General features: G+C 41.9%; 1 protein-coding gene and 1 long non-coding RNA gene across 6 annotated transcripts in view; one reads left to right on the top strand and one right to left on the bottom strand.

Moving 5' to 3' along the window:
- Positions 1–8514: 8514 nt before the first annotated feature.
- LOC117353915 lies at positions 8515–14897 on the bottom strand. The gene is made up of 3 exons (XR_004538068.1): positions 14721–14897; positions 9619–10134; positions 8515–9015 (listed from the first exon to the last, which is right to left on the bottom strand). It is a non-coding gene; the product is annotated as an uncharacterized LOC117353915 (long non-coding RNA).
- Positions 14898–15096: 199 nt separating this feature from the next.
- The window catches only part of ULK4 (unc-51 like kinase 4), a 487365-nt gene continuing 479642 nt past the window's right edge, over positions 15097–22819 (top strand). For 3 of the 5 annotated variants that reach the window (XM_033930452.1, XM_033930451.1, XM_033930450.1), the window contains exon 1: positions 15368–15501. In XM_033930452.1, coding sequence (XP_033786343.1) covers positions 15461–15501 — 41 coding nt within the window. In that variant the 5' untranslated portion in view covers positions 15368–15460. Of the gene's footprint in view, positions 15270–15366; positions 15502–22819 lie in introns of those variants that run through there. The other 2 variants (XM_033930453.1, XM_033930454.1) reach the window with 2 other exon arrangements.

Below are 22819 nucleotides of genomic sequence, written 5' to 3'. Positions count from 1 at the left end.
GAGTCCTGTTCACTGCTTTCCTGTGACTCAGAAGATAAGACAGAAGTTCAAGGGGGCGTGTTGTACGAGGGTGCATTTCCATCTCAGGACAGTCCTGATGCAGACTTTGATTATTTAAGAATCAAGGTAGTCTAACCAGTAAAAATTTTGAGTACTGGTATATTTTTTTATTTATTTTAAAAATTTCTATACCATTTAAAATTAAGCAGTTTACAAGAATTATACAGTAGTACCTTGGTTTACGAGCATAATTCGTACCAGAAGCATGCTTGTAAACCAAAATACTCGTACATCAAAGCAAGTTTCCCCATAGGAAATAATGGAAACTTGCTTTGATACATTTCCACCCTGAGGCCAGCGGCGCTACTCTATCCCCCCCATGAGAACTGGAATTGCTCCCCCCGAAGGCTCCCCCGCGATCTGGCACCCTCTCCCCCGTGATCCGGCACACCCCCCGCCGCGACCTGAAGTCCCCCAGACCCACCCGAACCCGCTTCTTACTTTCAGCTCGGCCTCGGCACCGGCATGTCCTGTGCGTTGGTGCCGGTGCCCGAAGATCAGCCTCCTCTTCTGTGCTGGGTCTTGAGCATCTGCTCTCTCCGAGATTCTCAGAGAGAATGTGAACTCGCTGGCCTTGAGCATGCGCAGATGCCACTTGTAGCCACCTTTTTTGTTTTTTTAACTTAAAACTTTAGTTTTTAGCCCTGCGAGCCTGTGGTTAAAACCACAGGCTCGCAGGGCTAAAAACTAAAGTTTTAAGTTAAAAAAAACAAAAAAGGTTGCGTCTCAGACGGGCATGCGCAGACCATCTACAGATGGTCTGCGCATGTGCAGGGATCGCTATAGAGCTATCCATGCAGGCAGATGGGGGCGTTCCTCCAATCACCCTCATCTGCATATTTTTCGTTCCTGCATTCATCGGACCTGCCCAGATCGGACTCGGATCATATCTGATCGGGCAGGTTAGTGAATCCAGGCCTAAGTGCTATTCTATAAAGATCTGCAGGCAAATCTTATGGCACAGAACTCAAACGAGGGAATGGGTGTGTCGGGGGTGTTCATTAAGGACGTGCACAGGATTATAGCATTCAGGTGATCTGTGCTTAACTTACGTGCTAAGATTTATACCAGGTTTCAGTTGGTAGATATCCTTGCATCTAAAGTTGGGCATGGATTCTGGTGTTATGCCATTTTCTTTTTTTTTTTAATCTTTATTGATTTTCCAAACTATCAACAGTGCATTAACAATTAGATGTACATATAATAAATCCAGATAAAACACTTTCAACTTTCAAAAACCATGAGCAATCACTTTTACCCCTCCCCCTCCCACCCAAATGACTAAATATAGATTCCATCAATAACCTTCCTCATGTTAACATCTGTAAAAGTCAAAGAAACCCCCATCCCTCCCACCCACCCCATGGATGTATAAGTTATAATCAGTCAATTATTATTGATAAAGTAGTCAACGGACTCCATGTTAATTGAAATAACTTAATATTTCCCATTTTCTAAATGATATCCAACTCAGATAGCTGTTTATAAAGTAGTACTCAGGACACTTTTTAAAAAAAATTTAAATCTAGTCCTTTATGTCCGAGAAGATACATATCTCACTAATAAGGGACAGGACATAGTTTGGGTGGCCCTGCGGTACAAATGCAATGTATGCATTTTAATAAAATATATCCATTCACACATTGCCGATATAACGTCTTAGCTTGCATAAATTTATGTGAAAGCATGTGTACTATTGAGTCTATGTTGCCTTTATAGAACATGCATAGTAGAGATGCATTTTCCAAATTTGACACAGGTGTCTTGTTATAAACTTAGCCTTAAAGAGCATGGCAATAGAAAATGTGCAATATACATTCATTCACTAGTTGTAGCTATCTTAAAGCTAGTCTTTTCTTAAAGGGGGAGGTGGAGTGATAAAGGGAGCAAACCACCAAATCTGCCATAACTTAAAGGCTCACTCTCAATTGCTAAAATATGGATGTCCATGTTAAACCAAATCCAAAATAAATGCCAAGCTTCTTGCATAAATTTTAAGAATACTTGAAACTTCAGCCATGGGAAGTGTTTTCCAGTCTAGCATAATCATAGTCCCTATCAATAAAATCGCTGGTCATAGCAATGTACGGTAACCTGTTAATTAAACTGGAAGCCCAAAGGATTTGAAGGAAACTGCAAATAGGAGCAAGCAATAGCTGAACACATTAACAAAACTCTTTCATCTTAAATTCTCATTGAATTTATATGTACTCGTATTTTAAATTCATAGTTCCAATAAAAACACTTTGCTGCCACCTAGAGGATTTATATATATATATATATTATACAAACCACATTGTCAAAGCAAAATGAACAAATTAGGGATAATCCTGGAAACCATGAGCAATTTGGAAAAGGTACAAGAGCACTTTTGTAATACAGTAACATTATTATTATTAGGATTAGGATTCATTAACTGCCTTTAAGATATTCAATTATAAAAAGTGTATACAGTACTAGATAAGAATCTTAACCTTGCAGACTCATGAGAGGATAAATGAAAAAGCCTCAGCCCCACCACTCCACCGCTGTAATATCTTGTTACTGCGGGAAGAAATTACGTGGTGCAATCATCACTGGCTATTTCATTCATTTATAAGTGCTTTTTGTTTAAATAGTGTGTATAAATAAATAATTTATTAGGTAATAGTAAGAAATACTGAGGTTCAGTGTACTTATCTTACGCCAGCTAAACCCTGGGAACATGACCCGACATGTTTCGCACCATCTGCACTGTATCAAGGGTCCCCCGGGTTGCCTTTGTCATCCGACTCCGACTATGTTTGTAAAAGAGCAAGATTTTCTTACTATTACCTAATAAATTATTTATTTAAACACACTATTTAAACAAAAAGCACTTATAAATGAATGAAATAGCCAGTGATGATTGCACCACGTAATTTCTTCCCGCAGTAACAAGATATTACAGCAGTGGAGTGGTGGGGCTGAGGCTTTTTCATTTATCCACTCATGAGTCTGCAAGGTTAAGATTCTTATCCAGTATACACTTTTTATAATAGTTCTGGACTTATACTGGAATAAGGACTACTGAAACTAGTTCCATAGTTCTAGTGAGCTTTAAGATATTCAAGGCAGTGTACAGTATAAAGTTTGCCATAAAACTTACAATTTTGTTAATGCATTATTTTAATTGCCGACAATAGTTTTAATGGCAATTAACAGTGCTAAACCCCCCATCCACCCACAAAAAAATTAAAGACAGTATGTACAAACAAAAGAAAGTGAATGACAGCTGATAAATATATATGGTAATGTAGATCTCTCCGTTTCTCTGATTCTGCTCTGCTTATCTCATCAATGTCAAAGTGAAGGGGAAAAAGTTTTGATGTCTGCTCATCAGGCTTCTGCTCTCCAGGTTAAGTAATCTTCCTTTGTACTCAATCAGCGACTTCAGCTGCTCAAGACAAGAAAACAAGCTCAAGCTTTGGGAGAGAACTATCACTCAGTCTGGCTGAAATTGCCTCTTCCCCTGCACCAAAGTGAGACGCTGACGGCGAGCCATCTGCTATGGTGAAGCAATTGCAAAGAGCTAAGAGCGGGATGCCAATGAAAATTAGCCACTAGGATTTCCAGCAATTAGGGCAGCCATTCCCAACCCAGTCCTTGTGGCACACTTAGTCCCATTGGGTTTTCAGGATTTCCTCAATGAATATGCATGAGATTTGAAGAAAACTGTATGACAACCTACTGGCCATCAGAGCAGCAAAACTGGACAGACAAATCACCAATCTGCTGTCTTCGACCACAGATTACAAAACCTTCAAAAGAGAAACAAAAACCCTACTCTTCAAAAAATACATAAAACCTATATAACACATCCAGATCCGTCCCAAGCTTCACCTACAATGCTATCTACTCCTTAGCAAACCTAAAATGTTCAAACTAACCCTTTGTATTTCCTAATACCACAACAATTCTAATGTAATCCGCCTTGAACCACAAGGTAATGGCGGAATAGAAATCACGAATGTAATTGAGGCAGTGCATGCAAATCTAATTCATATATATCCATTGTGATCCCCAAAACAGGGGGGAGGGGGTCATAGATTGAATATCTTTGAAGGTTGAGACTACCTCTAGGATTCTAGGGTTGCTTCTTGATTCCAGGAAACCTCAGATCAACATCATATTGCAAAAGTTTCTTTATAAACTTAGGCATTAATATCAGTCCATTTTTATTTTCTTCAAGCCCATGTCAGGCTGATGATGTAATGATGATTTTGTCTTCTTTAAATTATTGTAACTCCTTATTTTCAGAAATTTCTCTTAAATTGCAAAAGAGGTTATAGAAAACAGCTACAAAACTGATATTGAGTACAATGAAATTTGATCATGCTACACCTCTGTTAATAAAGCTTCTTGGCATCCTGTGATAGCACATGCTGAGTTCAAGATTTGTTCTTTGATATATAAATCTGTATTTGGCCAGGCTCCAGAGGTTTTTTTGCTTCTTGGGAGTCATCATTAGAAATTTATCAGACAAATGAGGTAGGCACGTCCAATTAATATAGAATCTGAGTCAAAGCCTTGAGCAGAGCTCATGGATGCTCTTGACTACAAAGAGTGGCCTAAAGACTGTATAAAGGTACCTCTGCCTTATTGAAAAACTGGGAAGCTCTATTTTCTGTCCCACTAGATCCATACTCTCTACAGAATCCAATTGTGCCCAGGCTTTGACAAACCAGACCTTGATTGTGGAATTTGCCTTAAAGGGAGCTAATACAGTAGTTCTAAAACTTATACAAGTGCTCCACCAGGCAAAGAAGGCAGATCACTAGATAAATTTGGGTGCAAATGTTCCCTGGAGTCCTGCAGAACTTGCCTGTCCCTCACAATTGAAAATGTGACAATAAAACAACACCCTCTGTTGGTGAGACTGTGGGTGGAGGACTCCTGCTCAGCTTAGAGGGAACACTCACTGCAAAGTATTCTACATCTCCATGCTAACAAATATTAAATTACAATTTCTACATGACATTTTATATGAAATCACTCATTCAAAAAATGTTATCTTTTCATCGATATATACCATCAGAATATCTGAATGATTACCAATATATAACCAGTGATCTCCTAGAGACTAGAAAGTACAGGACTTGGGGATATTGGTAGACAAGACAATGAAACCGTCGGCACAGTGCGCAGCGGCCTCTAAGAAGGCGAACAGAATGCTAGGTATTATCAAGAAGGGTATTACAACCAGAACGAAGGAAGTTATCCTGCCGTTGTATCGGGCGATGGTGCGCCCGCATCTGGAGTACTACATCCAATATTGGTCGCCATACCTTAAGAAGGATATGGTGATACACAAGAGGGTTCATAAAAGAGCGACGAGATTGATAAAAGGTATGGAAAATCTTTTATATGCTGAAAGATTAGAGAAACTGGGGCTCTTTTCCCTGGAAAAGCAGAGGCTTAGAGGAGACATGAAAGAGACTTACAAGATCATGAAGGGCACAGAGAAAGTGGAGAGGGACAGATTCTTCAAACTTTCAAAGACTACCAGAACGAGAGAGCATTCAGATAAATTGAGAGGAGACAGATTCAGAACCAATGCTAGGAAGTTCTTCTTCACCCAGAGGGTGGTGGACACCTGGAATGCGCTTCCAGAGGGTGTGGTAGGACAGAGTACGGTATTGGTGGATTAGATGTTTTCCTGAAGGAAAAGGGGATTGAAGGGTATAGATAGAAGATTAATATGCAGGTCCTGGACCTGATGGGCCGCCACGTGAGCGGACTGCTGGGCATGATGGACTTCTGGTCTGACCCAGCAGAGGCACTGCTTATGTTCTTATGATGTGATCCACCTTTAATGCTTTTGACATAGTCTTTCATAACTCAGCAATCTCTATTGCCAAACACAGACAAGCTTGGCTGCGAATTTCAGACCTAGATGTCAACGTACAAGATCGATTCTCCAACATACCCTGTATAGATAATCCTTTTGGAGACTGTAAAGAGAGATGTGGGAAAAGAAGTATAAAAACAATATCATAGGTTCCAAGCCTACTCTAATTTTTCACAGAAACATCTGCTACAACTATTTTTTTTTACTCTATGGTAGAAGAACCAGGCACAGATCTGATACCTCTTGGCTACTGAAGCTGAGCTAATTGAGGATGGGAATGTGTTACTTGCTCTAAAAGGACTGAGCATTGAACCAAGACTGTGAGAAAGAAACACATGCCTTTCTCTTGTTTGCTCTTTGAAGCTTGGTCTTGACTCTATTTTTATTTATAATTAGCTGCTGATAATAAATATGACGACCTTCGACTTTACCTCTCTTTCATTTCTCACTATAAACCAGTATCATTAACTGGCAGGATACTTGGCCTCATTCTGCATGTTTCTCAACATTTGGTTTCACATCAAGTAGGTTCACGAGTAGGGTAAAACTAGACATCTGGAGCATAATAGGCCAGAAATCTTTAGTGCTCAAACTCTAATAAGCCACTACTGTATTAGCTTGTGAGGAGCCCAGTTTAACTCCCTAAAATGTTCCAGCATCTTATTTCTGTTTGTGTTTCTTCCCAATAAAGACACATCACATGTGGGAGGCTGAGACTACCTTCAGTAAGAAAGACAGAACTGTGTGTAAGGAGAACCCTGCTTCCGTGAACCTAAGGAACCCTAACTCAGAAATCCATCTTGCCGACCTAATTGCCACCAGGAACAGTCTTGACTGTAAGATCTAAGAAGGAAGCTCATACGAAGCAGTATCAAGATCTTGCAAAACGATGTTAAGATTCCAGGAAGGGAAAGAGGAACGCACTGGAGGGCACAACTGCAGAGCCCCTTTAATGAACCGGGGGACATCTGGGTGACAGGCCAAGGATCCTCGTTTCCCTCGAGCTTGGAAATAGGAAAGACCTGCTACCTGCACTTTCAGAGAACTACCAAGATCCCCTTCTTTTTTTTTTAATTCTTTATTTATAATTTGTAAATCAGTACAAGTAAAACACTTGCATTAGTAAATCGAAAAGGTAACAACAAATAAGTAAAATATAATGAAACAAAATCACTTTTATATTCTCCTTAGACCCCAATTAAAGACATTAGGGGGAGCAGCTCACATGTGGGACCTCATTATTATAGAGGAAAAAGAAAAAAATTATAATTAAACAGGCATTTATGGCTTCACTCCTTCTATTTAATTCTTAAATCCATTAAACCCTAGAGATCTTCTTCAAGTCCAGGAAGCTCCTGAGATGTTCTAGGACAAAGAATGTATATTTTATTCTTCAATATTTAATGAGGCACTTGCATGGATAAACCAATTGAAAAGTGTCACCTAAATCTTTTGTCTCTTGCCTCATTACAAGAAAAAGTCTTCTCCTTTCTTTGGTTTCTTTGTTAACGTCAGGAAAAAATCCATACTCTCTGCCCCATGAAAGGGGTCTATGCCTTAAGAAAGATGAGTTTCAAAACTGCATTATAATCTTGTTGGAATACAAATGAGATAAGCAGGGTGGCTCTCTCTGTAATTATTGTGATTGATGTTTCCAAAATTTCTGATATGTTTTCCAAATCAATTGCTTGATTTTGAGGATCCTGTATGTTCTGGATTGTTGATAGTATTTCGCTCCCTTGGCGTTTATTTAAGCCAGGTAAATAGTAGATTTTATTCAATAGAGGAATAACTTCAGGAGCAGAACCCAGTATTTGAGTCATGTATTTCCTAAATAATTCTACTGAAAAATATTCCGATGTTTTAGGAAAATTCAGAATCTTCAGGTTTACTCTTCTGTTAAAGTTTTTTAACTGCTCTATCTTCTTATGAACCATTAATTTGTCTTTAATCAAAGTCTCTGTAACAGTTTTTAGAGCAGTTATATCTTCAGTAACTTTGGTAAACTTCAAATCATTATCAGTTTTCATATCAGATACTGTTTTTGTAAGAGAGTCAACTTTGCTTACCAAAGAAGTTGTTTCTTCGGCTGTTTTTTGAATCGTCCCATTCATTCCTTGGAGAACTTTCCAGACATCTGCTAGAGTCACCTCCGAGGGAGTCAAACTAATTCTTTCAACCCCTTGATGTAAGTTTCTCTCCGCGGCTCTTCCTCTAGTCTTGCTCCCCTCTATAGAGAGGTCTCCCGCAAACCGTTCTGGTATTAGGACCCTTCTGAAGCAGAGACGATTCTGCCGCGGGACATGGAGGTGTTATTGGGTCTGACGACGAGAGGGAGACTTCCGGCTCAGACACAGGAGCCTTGTCTCAAGTCGCCTGTGTAAACGAGCCTCATGTGCTAGATCAGTGGTTCCCAACCCTGTCCTGGAGGAACACCAGGCCAATTGGGTTTTCAGGCTAGCCCTAATGAATATGCATGAAGCAAATTTGCATGCCTATCACTTCCATCATATGCAAATCTCTCTCATGCATATTCATTAGGGCTAGCCTGAAAACCCGATTGGCCTGGTGTTCCTCCAGGACAGGGTTGGGAATCACTGTGCTAGATAATGAAGGAGCTCTTGGAGCAAAGTTGAGTGTAGTCTGTCTCATCGGCGTGAAAAAGTCTGCCAGCGAGGGTCCCGTTCGGACAGTGCCTTTGCGCTTTGTGCGAGGCATTTTTCACAGGGGTAAGTTCAGAGCTGCTCGGCGTTATTCCAACCCTGCCACCATCTTGGCCACTCTCCCCTTCTGAAGTCCCTCCTGCAAAAAGTCTAGGACTACTGAAATCAGAGCTTGTCAGGGCTCTACATCCTTCGACTGCCACCGTGGATGGCTTCTTCACTTTAAGCAATGTGGTAACAACCATGTCCAAATAACCTTTGCTTCTCGGTCGATTGTTCAAGAGCTATGCCATAAGTCCAAAGTGTTCCGGATTCTTGATAGGGACCGGTCCCTGTGTGAGAAGATCCACTTGGACCGGAAGTCTGAAGTCCCTTCTGCTAGAGTAGAACCCCTTAATGGTGATATGTTCCAGTAGGTTTCCCCTACAATTCACACCAACACAGAGGTTAAACATTTAAATTTATTTGTTGCAACTTAATAAAAAAACAATAGCAATTGAGGGTGAAAGAAAACTAAACAGGTATGTCAAAATTTTTTTATCGGATGTTGTTTAAACAAGGCAATTAAATATAATGAATATCAAAGTTAATTTTCCATTTGTGTGTGATCAAATTTACATTGATTACACCATTTTAGTTAGTAATAATATTCAAATCTTAAACAAACATGTCATGCCTTTCAGCTTAATACCAACTTTGTTCCAGGATTTCTAGAACCACAGGTAAGTATTTGACTAGGTGACTCTTAAAACCAGATAGTGTTTCTCAGTCTCAAAGTTCAATAAAATACAAAAAATGTATATATATATGCACATAAAAATAAAGGGCTCCTTTTACTAAGCTGCGAAAGCATTTTTAGCGCGCGCTAAACCCATGCTACATGGCTAGAACTAACGCCAGCTCAATGCTGGTGTTAGCGTCTAACGCACGTGGCAATTCTGTGTGCGCTAAAACCGCTATCGCAGCTTAGTAAAAGGAGCCCAAAGTATTAAAAAAAAAAAAAAAACCTGTTTTCACCAGTATTACCGCTTTCTTGGATTGGGTACTGCTAAGTTGTTGTCCAGCAGCTCCTCTGAAGGTCTGGATGTTTGCTATTAACCTATCTATAAACAAATGAAAGGAAGCAAAATCCTAACCTATAAAGGTACCTCTGGATGAATGCAGGATAAAGTCAGTGTCTTCTTAGGCTAATAGCATGTATTTCTAAATAAATGTGCAAAAGAACATATAACTGTTTGTAGTACTTTCGGTATACAAAAATAAAGTTATTATTATTAATTATTTTATCATTATGCTTACCCTCCCAATGAAAACCACAAAAATGTTTCTGATCTGAAATTGGCCCACAGTTTGAATACAATATCTGAGCAACTTCAGCTTTATCTGTATGTCCAAGTATTTTTGATTCAGAAATAATGAAACTCCTCAATAATTATCTCACAATCTCACAGCCTTTTCACACAGAGTTGTAGTTCCTTCCTATTTCTCCTACTGTAAACCACGTCGAGCTCTACGAACGTGGAGATGATGCGGTATTCAAACCTAAGGATTAGATTAGATTAGATTAGTATATCAGGAATGCTGACTGGAAACAGCTGTATACTACAGAACTTCTTAGAATTCTAAGACAAGAGATCACTCTTCAGGTTTTACACTTTCAGTTCTCAAAAGAACATTTAGCTTTCAAAAATAGTTTCAGATTTTCCAAGCTTCACACAACTGTGTATATTGGTTAAGGTCTCAGCAGATTAGTAATCAGAAAAGGCTGCAGGGATTCATTCCAGTAATGCAGCAGAAAAACAGCTGAATACTAAAATGCAAAACATTTGCTTTAAACACCAATAATATTAGGCAATCTGAGTTGAATCAGTGGTCTTACAAAGTGAAAGGATTAAAATTCTATATCTTCCAGTACAGGCTATTCTCATTATTCGCACATTCCCAATGCATAATTTTGCATATCCACGGTTGCATTAATTGCTACTAATATTCCCCATTTGCACCACTGTGTTCATTTATTTACAGACTGGCTCTTTAAAAAACAGCTTTCTTTGCTTTCACTTCACAGTCGGGCGTTTGCATCCAGATATAGCCCCCAAGCGTCCAAAGAGTGAATTACAGGTTCTCCAAGTTCTGTCCCATGCAGGAACCTAACCCTATTTCCCAATAGGATCCATTGTTTGCTTTCAATGGTTTTGAGGCACGTGTACTACAGGACCCTAACCTCTATTTTCCCCTAGACTTGAGTTTCATTATTTGTGATTTCACAGTTCGTGAACATTTTTGGGAACAATACTACCGTGAATAATGAGAACGAACGGTACTTAATACTTCTTTTTAGCAACAGGAGTCACAAAAATTCAGTTTAAATTCTGAAATACACTTTTAAAAATTCTTATCAATTTTCCTTTGAAATATAACTCCAAACAATTTAGAAATTTTAATAAATCATGAGAACCAGCAAGTATCAGATAAGTTCTTGACCTATAACTCACAGAAACTCATAGTCACTCTTTCCACATACAAACTCCAGAACTGATATACAAATTTTCACTCGGCAGCCACACATCATTTCTTCACCAACTCCTTGTGCTGCCTTAAGCTCTGCTCTCATAACAACAGTCTTGGGGCTTTTAATGAGACAGCTGCTATTAAGTGCAGCTTCTTTCTCAGATGATAAGAGGGCCAAAAGAGACTACGAGTAAAAAATAGCAAAGGAGGCAAAAAAACTTCAAGCTGTTCTTTCGATATATCAAGGGGAAATGACCCGCGAAGGAAGCGGTGGGGCCGTTGGATGACCATGGAATAAAGGGAGTATTAAAGGAGGACAAGGCCATCGCCAACAAACTGAACACATTTTTGGCGTCTGTATTTACCGAAAAGGATATATACAACATACCAGAAGCCAACAGGCTATACGCAGGAAGCAAAGACGGGAAACTAACAGGGTTGACGGTCAGTCTAGAAGAGGTATACAGGCAGATTGATAAGCTTAAAAACGATAAATCCCCAGGACTGGACGGCATCCATCCAAGGGTAATCAAGGAACTGAAAGGGGTTATAGCTGAACTGCTCCAACTAATAGCCAATCTGTCGATCAAATAAGGAAGGATTCCAGAAGACCGAAAAGTGGCAAATGTTATGCCGATCTTCAAGAAAGGTTTGAGGGGAGATCCGGGAAACTACAGACCGGTGAGTCTGACCTCGGTACCGGGAAAGATGGTAGAGGCGCTGATAAAGGACCGCATCATTGATCACCTTGACGGATACAATCTGATGAGGTGTTATGCCTATGACCAGGGGGTAACTGGAACTCAGCATACTACGTGACATGTCTCCTCAAGTCTGCTTATTTGCTAGCATCCTGACCAATCTGAACTTTGTTACCAAGAACATACTGAGGGTGCTGTTTCCTGTCTGCCCTCGATCTGGCTAAAACCATAAGCCAGGAGCACCCATCTGCTAAACTGCTGTCCTCAACCTTGTTTACCCTGAGCCAACTTACTTCAGCATCTTGGTGTGTGTACTGTGATAAGAGCTACCTGTATGTAACAACTTAAACATCAGGAATAAAGGTCAAACAGCGGTTAACCTCCCAGCTGGAAGATAAGAGGGACACGTGTTGTTTTTTGCAGAGACAGAGACAGGGCAAAGGTAGTGTGGGGAAAAGGTATATAAGAAACACTGGGACAGTACCAAAATGAATCTTGCTGTAGCCATGGGAGGGCCGTGGACTGCACCTTTCCCTTGATCGTCTCAGATTCCCGATCAGTATTGGAGAGGGGCGTGGCAGACACAGATAAGTATTCTATTTGGTGTATATAGATATTCTTTGCTTATATCTTGTATATTATCTGATGTCTATCTGCATTATTTGGTATTACCTGATGTTTATGCAATAAAGAATCATATTACTCTGAAGCTTTGTTGGGAGTGACTTCTACATACCCTTGTTAGATAAATATGTGGCAGTACATGAGGACTAGCCAGCATGGCTTCAGCAAAGGAAGATCTTGCTTGACAAACTTACTGCACTTCTTCGAGGGAGTAAACAAGCAGATAGACAAGGGTGACCCAGTCGACATTGTATATGTGGATTTTCAGAAAGCCATGGAACCGAGGGTGAAATACTCACGTGGATTAAAAACTGATCGGCAGATAGGAAACAGAGAGTGGGGGTAAATGGACAATACCTGGACTGGAAAAACGTCACGAGTGGAGTGCTGCAGGGTTCGGTGCTTGGACCCATGCTCTTCAACATATTTATAAACGACCTGGAAATTGGTACAACGAGCAAGGTAATTAAATTTGCAGACGATACAAAGTTATTTAGAGTAGTGAAGATGCAGAAGGATTGTGAAGACCTGCAACGTGACATAAACACGCTCGAGAAATGGGCCATGATATGGCAAATGAGGTTTAACGTGTATAAGTATAAGGTGATGCATGTCAGTAACAAAAATCTTATACATGAATACAGGATGTATGGTGCAGTACTCGGAGAGACCCCCCAGAAAAGAGACTTAGGAGTACTGGTCGACAAGTCAATGAAGCCATCCATGCAATGCGCGGCAGAGGCAAAAAGGGCAAACAGAATGCTAGGAATGATTAAGAAGGGGATCACAAACAGATCGGCTAAGGTTATCATGCCACTGTACCGGGCCATGGTAAGCCCCCACCTGGAATACTGCGTCCAGCACTGGTCGCCGTACATGAAGAAGGGCATAGTACTACTCGAAAGGGTCCAGAGAAGAGCGACTAAAATGGTTAAAGGGCTGGAGGAGTTGCCGTACAGTGATAGATTAGGGAAACTGGGCCTCTTCTCCCTTGAAAAGAGGAGACAGAGGGGACATGATCGAAACATTCAAGATAATGAAGGGAATAGACTTAGTAGATAAGTTGTGTTAAGGCCACACTTCCTACCCATGCACTAAAAAGGCACTTTCACCAGGCATTAGCGTAGAAACTCATGATCTCAATGCACCTTCATTACAATGTTACTAAATGCACCTTCATTACACTAAGTCTGTCTAGAGAAGGATTGCTTTTGGACACTTTTTATTATTGGTGCAACATGGTAGAATGAGTTTCCTTTAGAGTTTTGGCATTGCTGTCCATTAGGAAACAACTTAAAAACTCTCTCTTTCAAAGGGTCTATTATTAAGATGTAATGCAAATATACTGCTTATTTGTATGAGGTGAAGCTGGTTGACTGATTTAAACCTGCCTGGCTCCCACCATACCACAATCAAATTCTGAAACACACAGAAAGACTTAGGTGGAGATGCCAGAATAAGACTTGAAATCAGATGGTAAAAACTTTTCCAGCCCAATTCATATCAAAAGTAGCCCGACACAAAAAGCAAACAACATGGTACATAGCTTATCACCATAGTGATAATAAATCAACTTCCTTATTGTTCTGTATCCTGTTTACATCATATTAACAACTTTTGGCAGGTAATAGGCATGTGTCAAAGTGGCCCAGGAGCTGCATGCAGTAGGGTTTCAAGCTGTCATCTCCAAGCAGTGTATGATGTTGGAAAGCTGCTCAGGAACAGTCTGCTGGTAGTGGGGCTTTTAAAAAAAATAAAAATAAATAAATATATATATATCTATATATCTAACAGAAAGAGAGAGCTTTGACCAGTGTTAGGATTGTGTTAGAAAGCAGTGTGATAACAAAATTGTAAGTTGTATAATCAAGCTGTACACTGCCTTGGGAGAATCTCTTTCATAAGATGGTCTTTTTTTACTAAGGCGTAATAACAGATTTACCGTAACCTGTGCTAAATGCTGTACAGCCCATGGTTTACCTTTAGGCTGCATGACACACACGAATTCGTTGGTGCACCATAGTAAAAGGACCTCCAAAAGCAATTAATACATTCCCAATAAATAAATGTCACCGTTATAAGAAGTGAAATAGACCCCACCCCACCCCCCAATAATTACTGTCTGAAATTCACACTGGCACCCTTTGATCAGCTAAACATTTAACATCACCTTGTCACATTAAAACAAAATGCATTTGAATGTACTGTACTCTCGGACAGAAACATGGTGTACTTTCATTACTCGACATAAAATGGGCAATCAAAAAGGTCTTGTTATTATTTCAGACCAACCCAAAAGCTGTCGCCGTTTTTCATCCGCATCTGCACCCACACCCAAGCCCAGATATTTGTGTCTTTAAAAATGAACCCCTGTGTTACAAAACAACACTTCCATCGCGGCGATCACAGGGCATTACCCTCTCCCGACGCCTTCCTCCTAACTGAGGAGAGAAGGCAGAACACCCTGAAAAACTGTGAGAGTGAGACTCGTTTAGATCCCAACAAGAAAAGCTATTGAAGCTCTAGAATGAGGCTTGGAAGGCAACTAGAGAAGCTATTGGTGACCTTGAATGAGGCTTGAAACACAAAGAGAAAAGCTATTGGAGACCTTGAATGAGGCTTGAAAAATAACGCGAGAAGCTATTTGAGCTCCAGAATGAGGCTTGAAATGCATAGCGGGGACAGTTGTGATTGTGAGAAACACAGCCACTCAAATTGTGTTGCTTTCTTTCCATGTTCCCCCGCCCCTTCTGGTAGTCATGGAAACCAAATGCTGGAGTAAGGCGGGAGAAAGGATATGGTTTACTGTCAGCGGCAGTGAGGTTATAAGAGCCCAACTCGGTAAGAAAACTGCTCGCTTGCTAACACCTTACATCTTCATGGTACTCTCCCATCAGGGCCAAAGTATAGCTATCGGAGTGGTGCTGCAACTACTTGTCAGCTTTTTGATTAGCGGGGAGGGAGAGTAGCTGAAAAGTTGATTAGGCCAGAGGTCTGGGTGGCTTATCCCACGACACTTATGGTAGCATTGGATGCTATCAAAACTAGTCGTAAAAAATGAACACAGAAATTGGTAATATTTCTATTTCGTAGCTCGCTTAGGAGACTAGAGGTGCTAGGTGGTGGATAGTGTACCTCTTTAAAGTGGGGTAGGCTCCACTTCAACCCAAATGTTTGGTATTTTCAAAGGTTTTTTTAGAGTAAGGTAAAATTATGTCCTTACCTGATAATTTTCTTTCCTTTAATCACAGCAGATGAATCCAGAGCCTCACCCTGGTGCGGGGTTTGTCGCTCTCAGGAGTGGTTGGGCTTGCCTTTAGACGGAAGTTGCAGTCTCTATTTTGATATATCAATGATTTGAGTAGCGTATGTAACAGAAGAAGTTCTATAGTGGTCCTATGTCTCATAGGTTTAATGCGGTTGATTTGTTTTATGTGATTTACTTGATTTATTTCTTTTTTTAATATGATTTATTTCTTTTTGGTTTTTTTTAAAATTCTGTATTCATTTTTTAAACTTACAACAAATGTACAAATAATAAAACACTTTTTATTTCAACTGCTATGGGAAGATCTATATTGATTGGCCAGGAGGATGTGCATCCAAGATATACCCGAGGTCAATTCAGTGCGCTCTATTTCCCCCTGCTGGTTGGTGGACGCAATCCCACTAGTTGCTGGATTCATCTGCTGTTGATGACAAGAAATATTATTTGATGGCCTAATCTAAATCTGCTATAAGAATCTTGAGAGTGGAGTGAAGGGAGAAAAATTAAGGGGCCCTTTACTAAAAGATGTTAAAATGTTGGTTAATCCGTTTTAACATGAGACTTTCTCAATGTGTTAAGACCAGAATTTCCTTGGAAGTATTTAGGGCTTGTTAAAAAATTGTTTTTGCAGGACCTGTGCTAATTTTACCATTAGAGTGCAGGAGAATTTACTACCTCCTATTCAGGAGGCTCCAAGGGCTTAATTCTGTATAAGATGCCGCTTAAGATAGAATAGATGCCTGAGCAGCAGCTGAGAATCAGACACCAGCGTCCTGTACAGAATCGCGTCTGCTTAATGGATAGACACCTAACCCCACCATACCTGCCCAATTGTGTATCCGGCATCCATGTCACAGGCACTGGTTAGAGAATCGCGTTGCCACTTAGCTGATTGCAGCAAGGGAATCCCCCTGCTGTGATCAGCTCAGTGGCTGCAGCAAGAAAACCTGTCCCCGCAAACAATCCTGGCAGGAGGGATGCCCAAGCCCTCCTGCCACCACCTCCAAAACAATCCCAGGCAGGAGGGATGCACAATCCCTCCTGCTGCCACCCCTGAAACAGTCCCCAGCAGGAGGGATGCCCATTCCCTCCTGATGGCACTCCCCTCCATCCACCCAAACCCCGACACTCCACCCCCCACCCCCATACCTATTTTAGCAAAATCGGTCTGATGCACCGGGAAGGGGAAGGCCGTCATTCTGAAGAGGTGGGCCTGCCAACTAGAGGGATTAGGCATTCCTCCAACTGGCCTTGCTGAAAAAGGCATAGGGAGGGGTTGGGGTTTGCACGGGGTGGAGGGGCTTGGGGGTCATGTGTTCAAGGAGGTGCCGGCAGGAGAGTGGGCATACCTCCTGTCGGGGATGTTGGGTGGGGGGGAGGAGGTGCTGGCAGTAGGGATTGGACATCCCTCCTGCTGGGGGTTGTTTTGGGGGTTCTGGAAGGAGGGAGTGGGCATACTTTCTGCTGGGGGACTTTGAGGAGGGGCTTGAGGGTGGAGGGAGTGAGCATCCTTCCTGCTGCGGACAGTGTCAGGGGGAGGGTTGTTCGGGGGTGGTGGCAGGAGGGAGTGGGCATCTCTCCTGCTGGCCAACTTGCAGTGGGGTTCGGTGGTTCTCTGCAATGGCTGTTCAGCTGATCGCTGTAGGGAGATTTCCTTTCTGTGATCAGTTTAGCAGCAGTGTCTATTTGAAATGTAGGTCAGCATTTCAAAGGCCTACATTTCAGGTGCCTATCGTGGCCTTAGGAAGATGCTTAAGGTTGCCCAAGGCCACTTCTGGGTGAAACCACGCCCACATCCAGCCTTGGGCGAGTTTAATCGCCTCTAGGTGCCTCCCTGCACCCGAGACAGACACATACAGGGTAGGTGGCCTCCCTCAGGTTTTTTGGTTTTGGTTTTTTTTTTTTTTTTAGAATTCCTGCATTCTGAATAGCTGGTTAGACAGTGGTAGGACTCCTGTTTATAGAATTTTCCCTGAAGTGTGCCCCTATTCAGGTAGTACCTGTGTAAATTCTCTTATGGAGGCAATTTTATATGTGGCTACTAAGCTTGCTAATCTGGTAGTTTTATGTGATTTTAATTTGATTAGTATTGCAGGCAATTGCAATCATTTGTATTTTTTTAGAATTCATGAGCAATTTAGGATTTAAACCAGTGTAATGCAAACTGTGTGCCGCAGCAGATTCCAGGTGTGCCCCAAGATGCTGGCAAAGAGGAGAGGCGCTGGCTGCTGCTTACAGGATGTGCCTCTCGCTGCAAGAGGCATGTTCTGTAGGCAGTCAGCTGGTGCTGACAACTCTCTTCCTCACCATCGTTTCTCTTCCTTTCCCTGCACCTCCCCTCCTCTAGGATCCCCACTGGCAAAGTGACAGGTTCAGGGTCACGGCCAGCGGGCCTCTGCGCATGCGCAGAAATCATTGTGTTGACGTCCGCACACTTCCGGATGCCTTCTGGCCAGGGTACCGGGTTTAGTTTGCCACTGTGCTGAAAACCAGTGCGGGACACTGGTTTAAATAATTGGTAATGAGAAAAGTAATATTTTAGACCTGGTGTTTGTCTCTCAGGCTTAGATTCTCTAAAGTCACTGTGCATTTAATGATGGCGCTAAACTATCGTTAAATGCAAGTATTTTACCTTCCAATTCTCAAAACTGCTCACTGTGGTCTTTTTTGTGCTGTTTAGCAGCCTTTAATTGTACTATGCAAATGTAGTACAATGAGGTCATTAATATTAAAATGAGCTCTCCTTACAATTCTCAAAAAGGAACGCCCCTCCATTTACAAGGAATCGAGGCCGATATTTACTGGTGTAGCTTTACTTTCCTGTGAATGCCTGAGTACTGATTAGCTCAGGCACTGACAGGAAAATAAAGCAGCTCAGACCCGAAAACAAATTGCCCCAATTCCCTCCCCTTCAGCAGAACCCAAAAACAAGGCTAGTGGTCTAGTGGCCCCCTGCCGATGCCTACTCCCAATGCGGAATATCATCAGGAGGGATGCCCACTCCCTCCTGCTGGCGAGTCCCTTCCCCCACAAAGATTCCCTTTGCTGGCGAGTCCCTTCCTGTATCAAAGATTGGCAGGAGGGATGCCTACTCCCTCCTGCCAAAAAGGTCTCCCAAGTCCCTTTCCTGGGAGGTCTCTCCAAGTACCGCCCCAGATATCCTGTATTTGTGCATGAGATTTTTGTTACCGATATGCATCACTTTACACTTGTCCATGTTGAACCTCATCTGCCATGGTGATGTCCATTCCTCAAGCCTGATTTTGTCACGTTGCAGATCTTTGCAGTCCCCCCTGCGTCTTCACTACTCTGAATAAATTTGTATCGTCCGCAAATTTAATCACCTCGCTTGTTATACCTATGTCCAGATCGTTTATAAAGATGTTGAAGAGCACGGGTCCAAGTACCGAGCCCTGCGGCACTCTACTGGTGACGCTTCTCCAGTCCGAGTATTGTCCATTTACCCCCACTCTCTGTTTCCTATACTCCAGCCAGTTTTTAATCCACATGAGTATTTCACCCTCGATTACAAAGTAGTCGTTCATGCGGAAACTTATCAAATGACTTCTGAAAGTCCAGATATATAATGTCGACTGGGTCGCCTTGTCTATCTGCCTGTTCACTCCCTCAAAGAAGTGCAGCAAGTTTGTCAGACAAGATCTGCCTTTGCTGAAACAGTGCTGGCTGGTCCTCATCAGACTGTGTCTTTCAATGATGCGGTCCTTTATCAGCGCCTCTACTATTTTTCCCGGTACAGAGGTCATTCACTGGTCTGTAGTTTCCCAGGTCTCCCCACAAACCTTTTTTGAAGATCAGCGTAACATTCGCCACTTTCCAGTCCTCTGGAATCTTTCCCGTTTTGATCGACAGATTGGCTATTAGTTGAAGCAGTTCAGCTATGGTCCCTTTCAGTTCCTTGATGACCCTCAGATGGATGCCATCCGGTCTCGGGGATTTATCGCTCTTGAGCCTATCAATCTGCCTGCATACCTCTTCTAAACTGACTGTTAACCCTGTCAGTTTCCTGTTTTTACTTCTAGCATGTAGTCTAAAGGGTTCTGGTATGCTGTTACATCCTCTTTGGTAAATACAGACGAAAATAACATGTTCAGTCTGTCGGCGATTGCCTTGTCCTCCTTTAGCGCGCCCTTTATTCCTTGGTCATCCAACGGTCCCACCGCTTCCTTTGTGGGTCGTTTCCCTTTAATATATCGAAAGAACGGCTTGAAGTTTTTCTTCTCCTTGGCTATTTTTTCCTCATAGTCTCTTTTGGCCTCTTTTACCACCTTGTGGCACCTGCGTTGATGTTGTTTGTGCTTATTCCAGTTTTCGTCCGTTTTTTATCTTTTCCATTCCTTAAACAAGGTTTTTTTTGTCTCTGATCACTTCCTTAACCTCTACAGTGAGCCAAGCCGGTTCTTTATTCTTTTTTCTTTTTGATCCCTTGTTGATACGTGGTGTATATATAGATTTTGTGCCTCGGTGACCGTATCCTTAAAAAGAGACCAAGCTTGCTCTAGCGTCTTTACAGTGTTTATCCTCTTCTTAATCTTCTTCCCCACCATGCGTCTCATCCCTTCATAATTCCCTTTTCGGAAGTTTAGCGCCATGGCCGTCGTTCTGGACCAATGTTTCGCCCCTGTTTCCAGGTTGAAGCGGATCATATTGTGATCATTGTTTCCCAGCGTCCCTTCTACATCTTGTGCCGGTCCTCGCAGCCCATTTAGAATTAAGTCCAGAATTGCATTTCCTCTCGTGTTTTCCTTGACAAGTTGTTCCAGGAAGCAATTGCCTACAGTTTCCAGGAACTTGGTCTCTCTAGCACAGCTGGCGGTGCCGAGGTTCCATTCTATCCCCAGATAGTTGAAGTCGCCCATGATAACTGCATTGCCTCCCTTGCAATTGCATTTAATCTCATCTGTCATTTCTCCATCAATTTCTTCGGACTGCCCTAGGGGTCGGTAGTAGATGCCTATCCTCGTTTCTGGTCCATTTGTTCCTGGAATTTTGACCCATAGAGACTCTAACTTATCCGTCTGTTTTGCATGTTCTCTCCAGTAGATTCAATTCCCTCTTTGACGTATATGGCAATGCCTCCTCCTTTTTGTGTCACTCTGTCTCTGCGGTATAGTTTGTATCCCAGTAGCACCGTGTCCCATTTTCATCAGTCCACCATGTTTCCGTGATGCCGATGATGTCAACGTTATCCTTTTGTGCCACAGCTTCTAATTCACCCATCTTATTTCTAAGGCTCCTTGCATTCATGTTCATACTCTTGAGTTTGCAGCCTGTTCCCTTCTTATGTGTCCTTTCCTTTTATGTCCCTTTCGGTCTATCTTGTCTGTGATCTGGTGAGTCTTCCCCTCCATCTTCCTGCACGGTATCCTTTGGGTATACTGGTTCCCGAATCATCGATTCTGTCTCTCGGTCAACTGTCAGCTTTCCCCTTCTTCCTAGATTAAAAGCTTCTCATCTTCTCTCTTGATATTGCTTGCAAGTAGCCTCGTTCCGTCTCTGCCGAGGTGGAGTCCGTCCTTCATGTATCGCTTGCTCTTCCCCCAGAACGTCGTCCAGTTGCGCACGAAGTGGAATCCTTCTTCTTCACACCAGCGCCACATCCATGCATTGACTGCTTGCAGCTCCATCTGTCTCTTTTCATCTGCCCTGGATACCGGCAGGATCTCCAAGAATGCTATCCTCTGCGTTCTGGTCTTCATCTTCCTTCCTAGCATCCGGAACTGGTCCTTCAGTACTTCTCTGTTGTAGTTCCTGTTGCTCACGTTGTTCGTCCCCACATGGATCACCACTGCGGTATCTTTTTCCATGCTGTCGACGATCCTGTCTTTGTTGGCTAAACAATTGAGAAATTTGTCTTGGTGGAATGACTGATCTTTTTGAAGGAAAATAAAATTTTGCACCCTAACTAGTAGGGATATCGAAAAAATCATAATACTGATGACCTCTTTTACAAAGCCGCGCTAGAGGCTGCTGTGCGGCAACAGCCCCAAAGCCCTTTAAATCTCTATGGGCTTCGGGACCGTTAGCGCAGCACGGCTTTGTGAAAGAGGCCGTAAGTCTTTTATTGCTAGAAATCACAGATAACGTCTTGAGTAAGGGTCTTGATTCTCTCTGGGTTCAACTGGATTTAACAGCAGCATTTGATTCCCTTTCTCATTGCAAGTTAGTGCAAAGGTTGCATGACATAGGGTTAATAAGATCACAAGTCCTTAAATGGTTTTTTCCTAGTTTTCAAATCAATCATATTTAGTCAGACTCTATTGGAAGCGTAATTATTTGTCTTCTAGAAATTCCCTAAAATCAGGAGTCCCACAGGGATTGTTGTTGTCCCCAGTTCTTTTTAATCTTTATTTGGAATGTTTGGCGAGACTCCTAGTCTTGGGAAATTGATTTCACTTTGCAGATGGCATTCAGCTAGTTGTGTTTTTGTGACAATTATGAAGCAGTAATATCTGATTTCAGTGTTAAACTGAGTTATCTGTTTGGTTGTCTAATCACAATCTTCTAAATACACAAAAATCTTCTGCAATGTTGATTTCTAAAAGTTTTGCCTTTTTAAAATGGCCAGCAGATGTCTCTTTCTTCACATTTAACCACTTTAGGAGTTTGGTGTGAAAGTAATCTGTTTTAAACCACAGATAGGGAATATGGTAAAATAATGTTATTTTCATTTGCATATGTTGCATCATGTAAAACCTTTGCTGTCTAAAGATAATTTGACAAAACTGATACATAGAAACATAGAAACATAGAAACATAGAAAGGTGACGGCAGAAAAGGGCCATAGCCCACCAAGTCTGCCCACTCTACTGACCCGCCCTATCAAGTCTGAGTGTCTTACTAGGCCTCTGTAGGGATCCCACGTAGATGTCCCATTTATTCTTAAAGTCAAGCACGCTATTGGCCTTGGCCACCTGCTCTGGAAGTTTATTCCAGTGCCCTACCACTCTTTCCGTGAAGAAATACTTCCTAATGTCACCCCTCCTCTGAGTTTGAGCGGATGTCCTCTTGTGGCTGAGGGTCCCCTGAGTAGAAAGATGTCATCTTCTACCTCGACACGACCCGTGATGTATTTAAACGTTTCAATCATGTCTCCCCTCTCCCT

The sequence above is a fragment of the Geotrypetes seraphini genome, chromosome 2 (genome assembly GCF_902459505.1).
Source record: "Geotrypetes seraphini chromosome 2, aGeoSer1.1, whole genome shotgun sequence".
Classification (NCBI taxonomy): domain Eukaryota; kingdom Metazoa; phylum Chordata; class Amphibia; order Gymnophiona; family Dermophiidae; genus Geotrypetes; species Geotrypetes seraphini.
The sequence above is the reverse complement of the archived record's forward strand: the minus strand, read 5'-3'. Positions and strand labels throughout refer to the sequence as shown.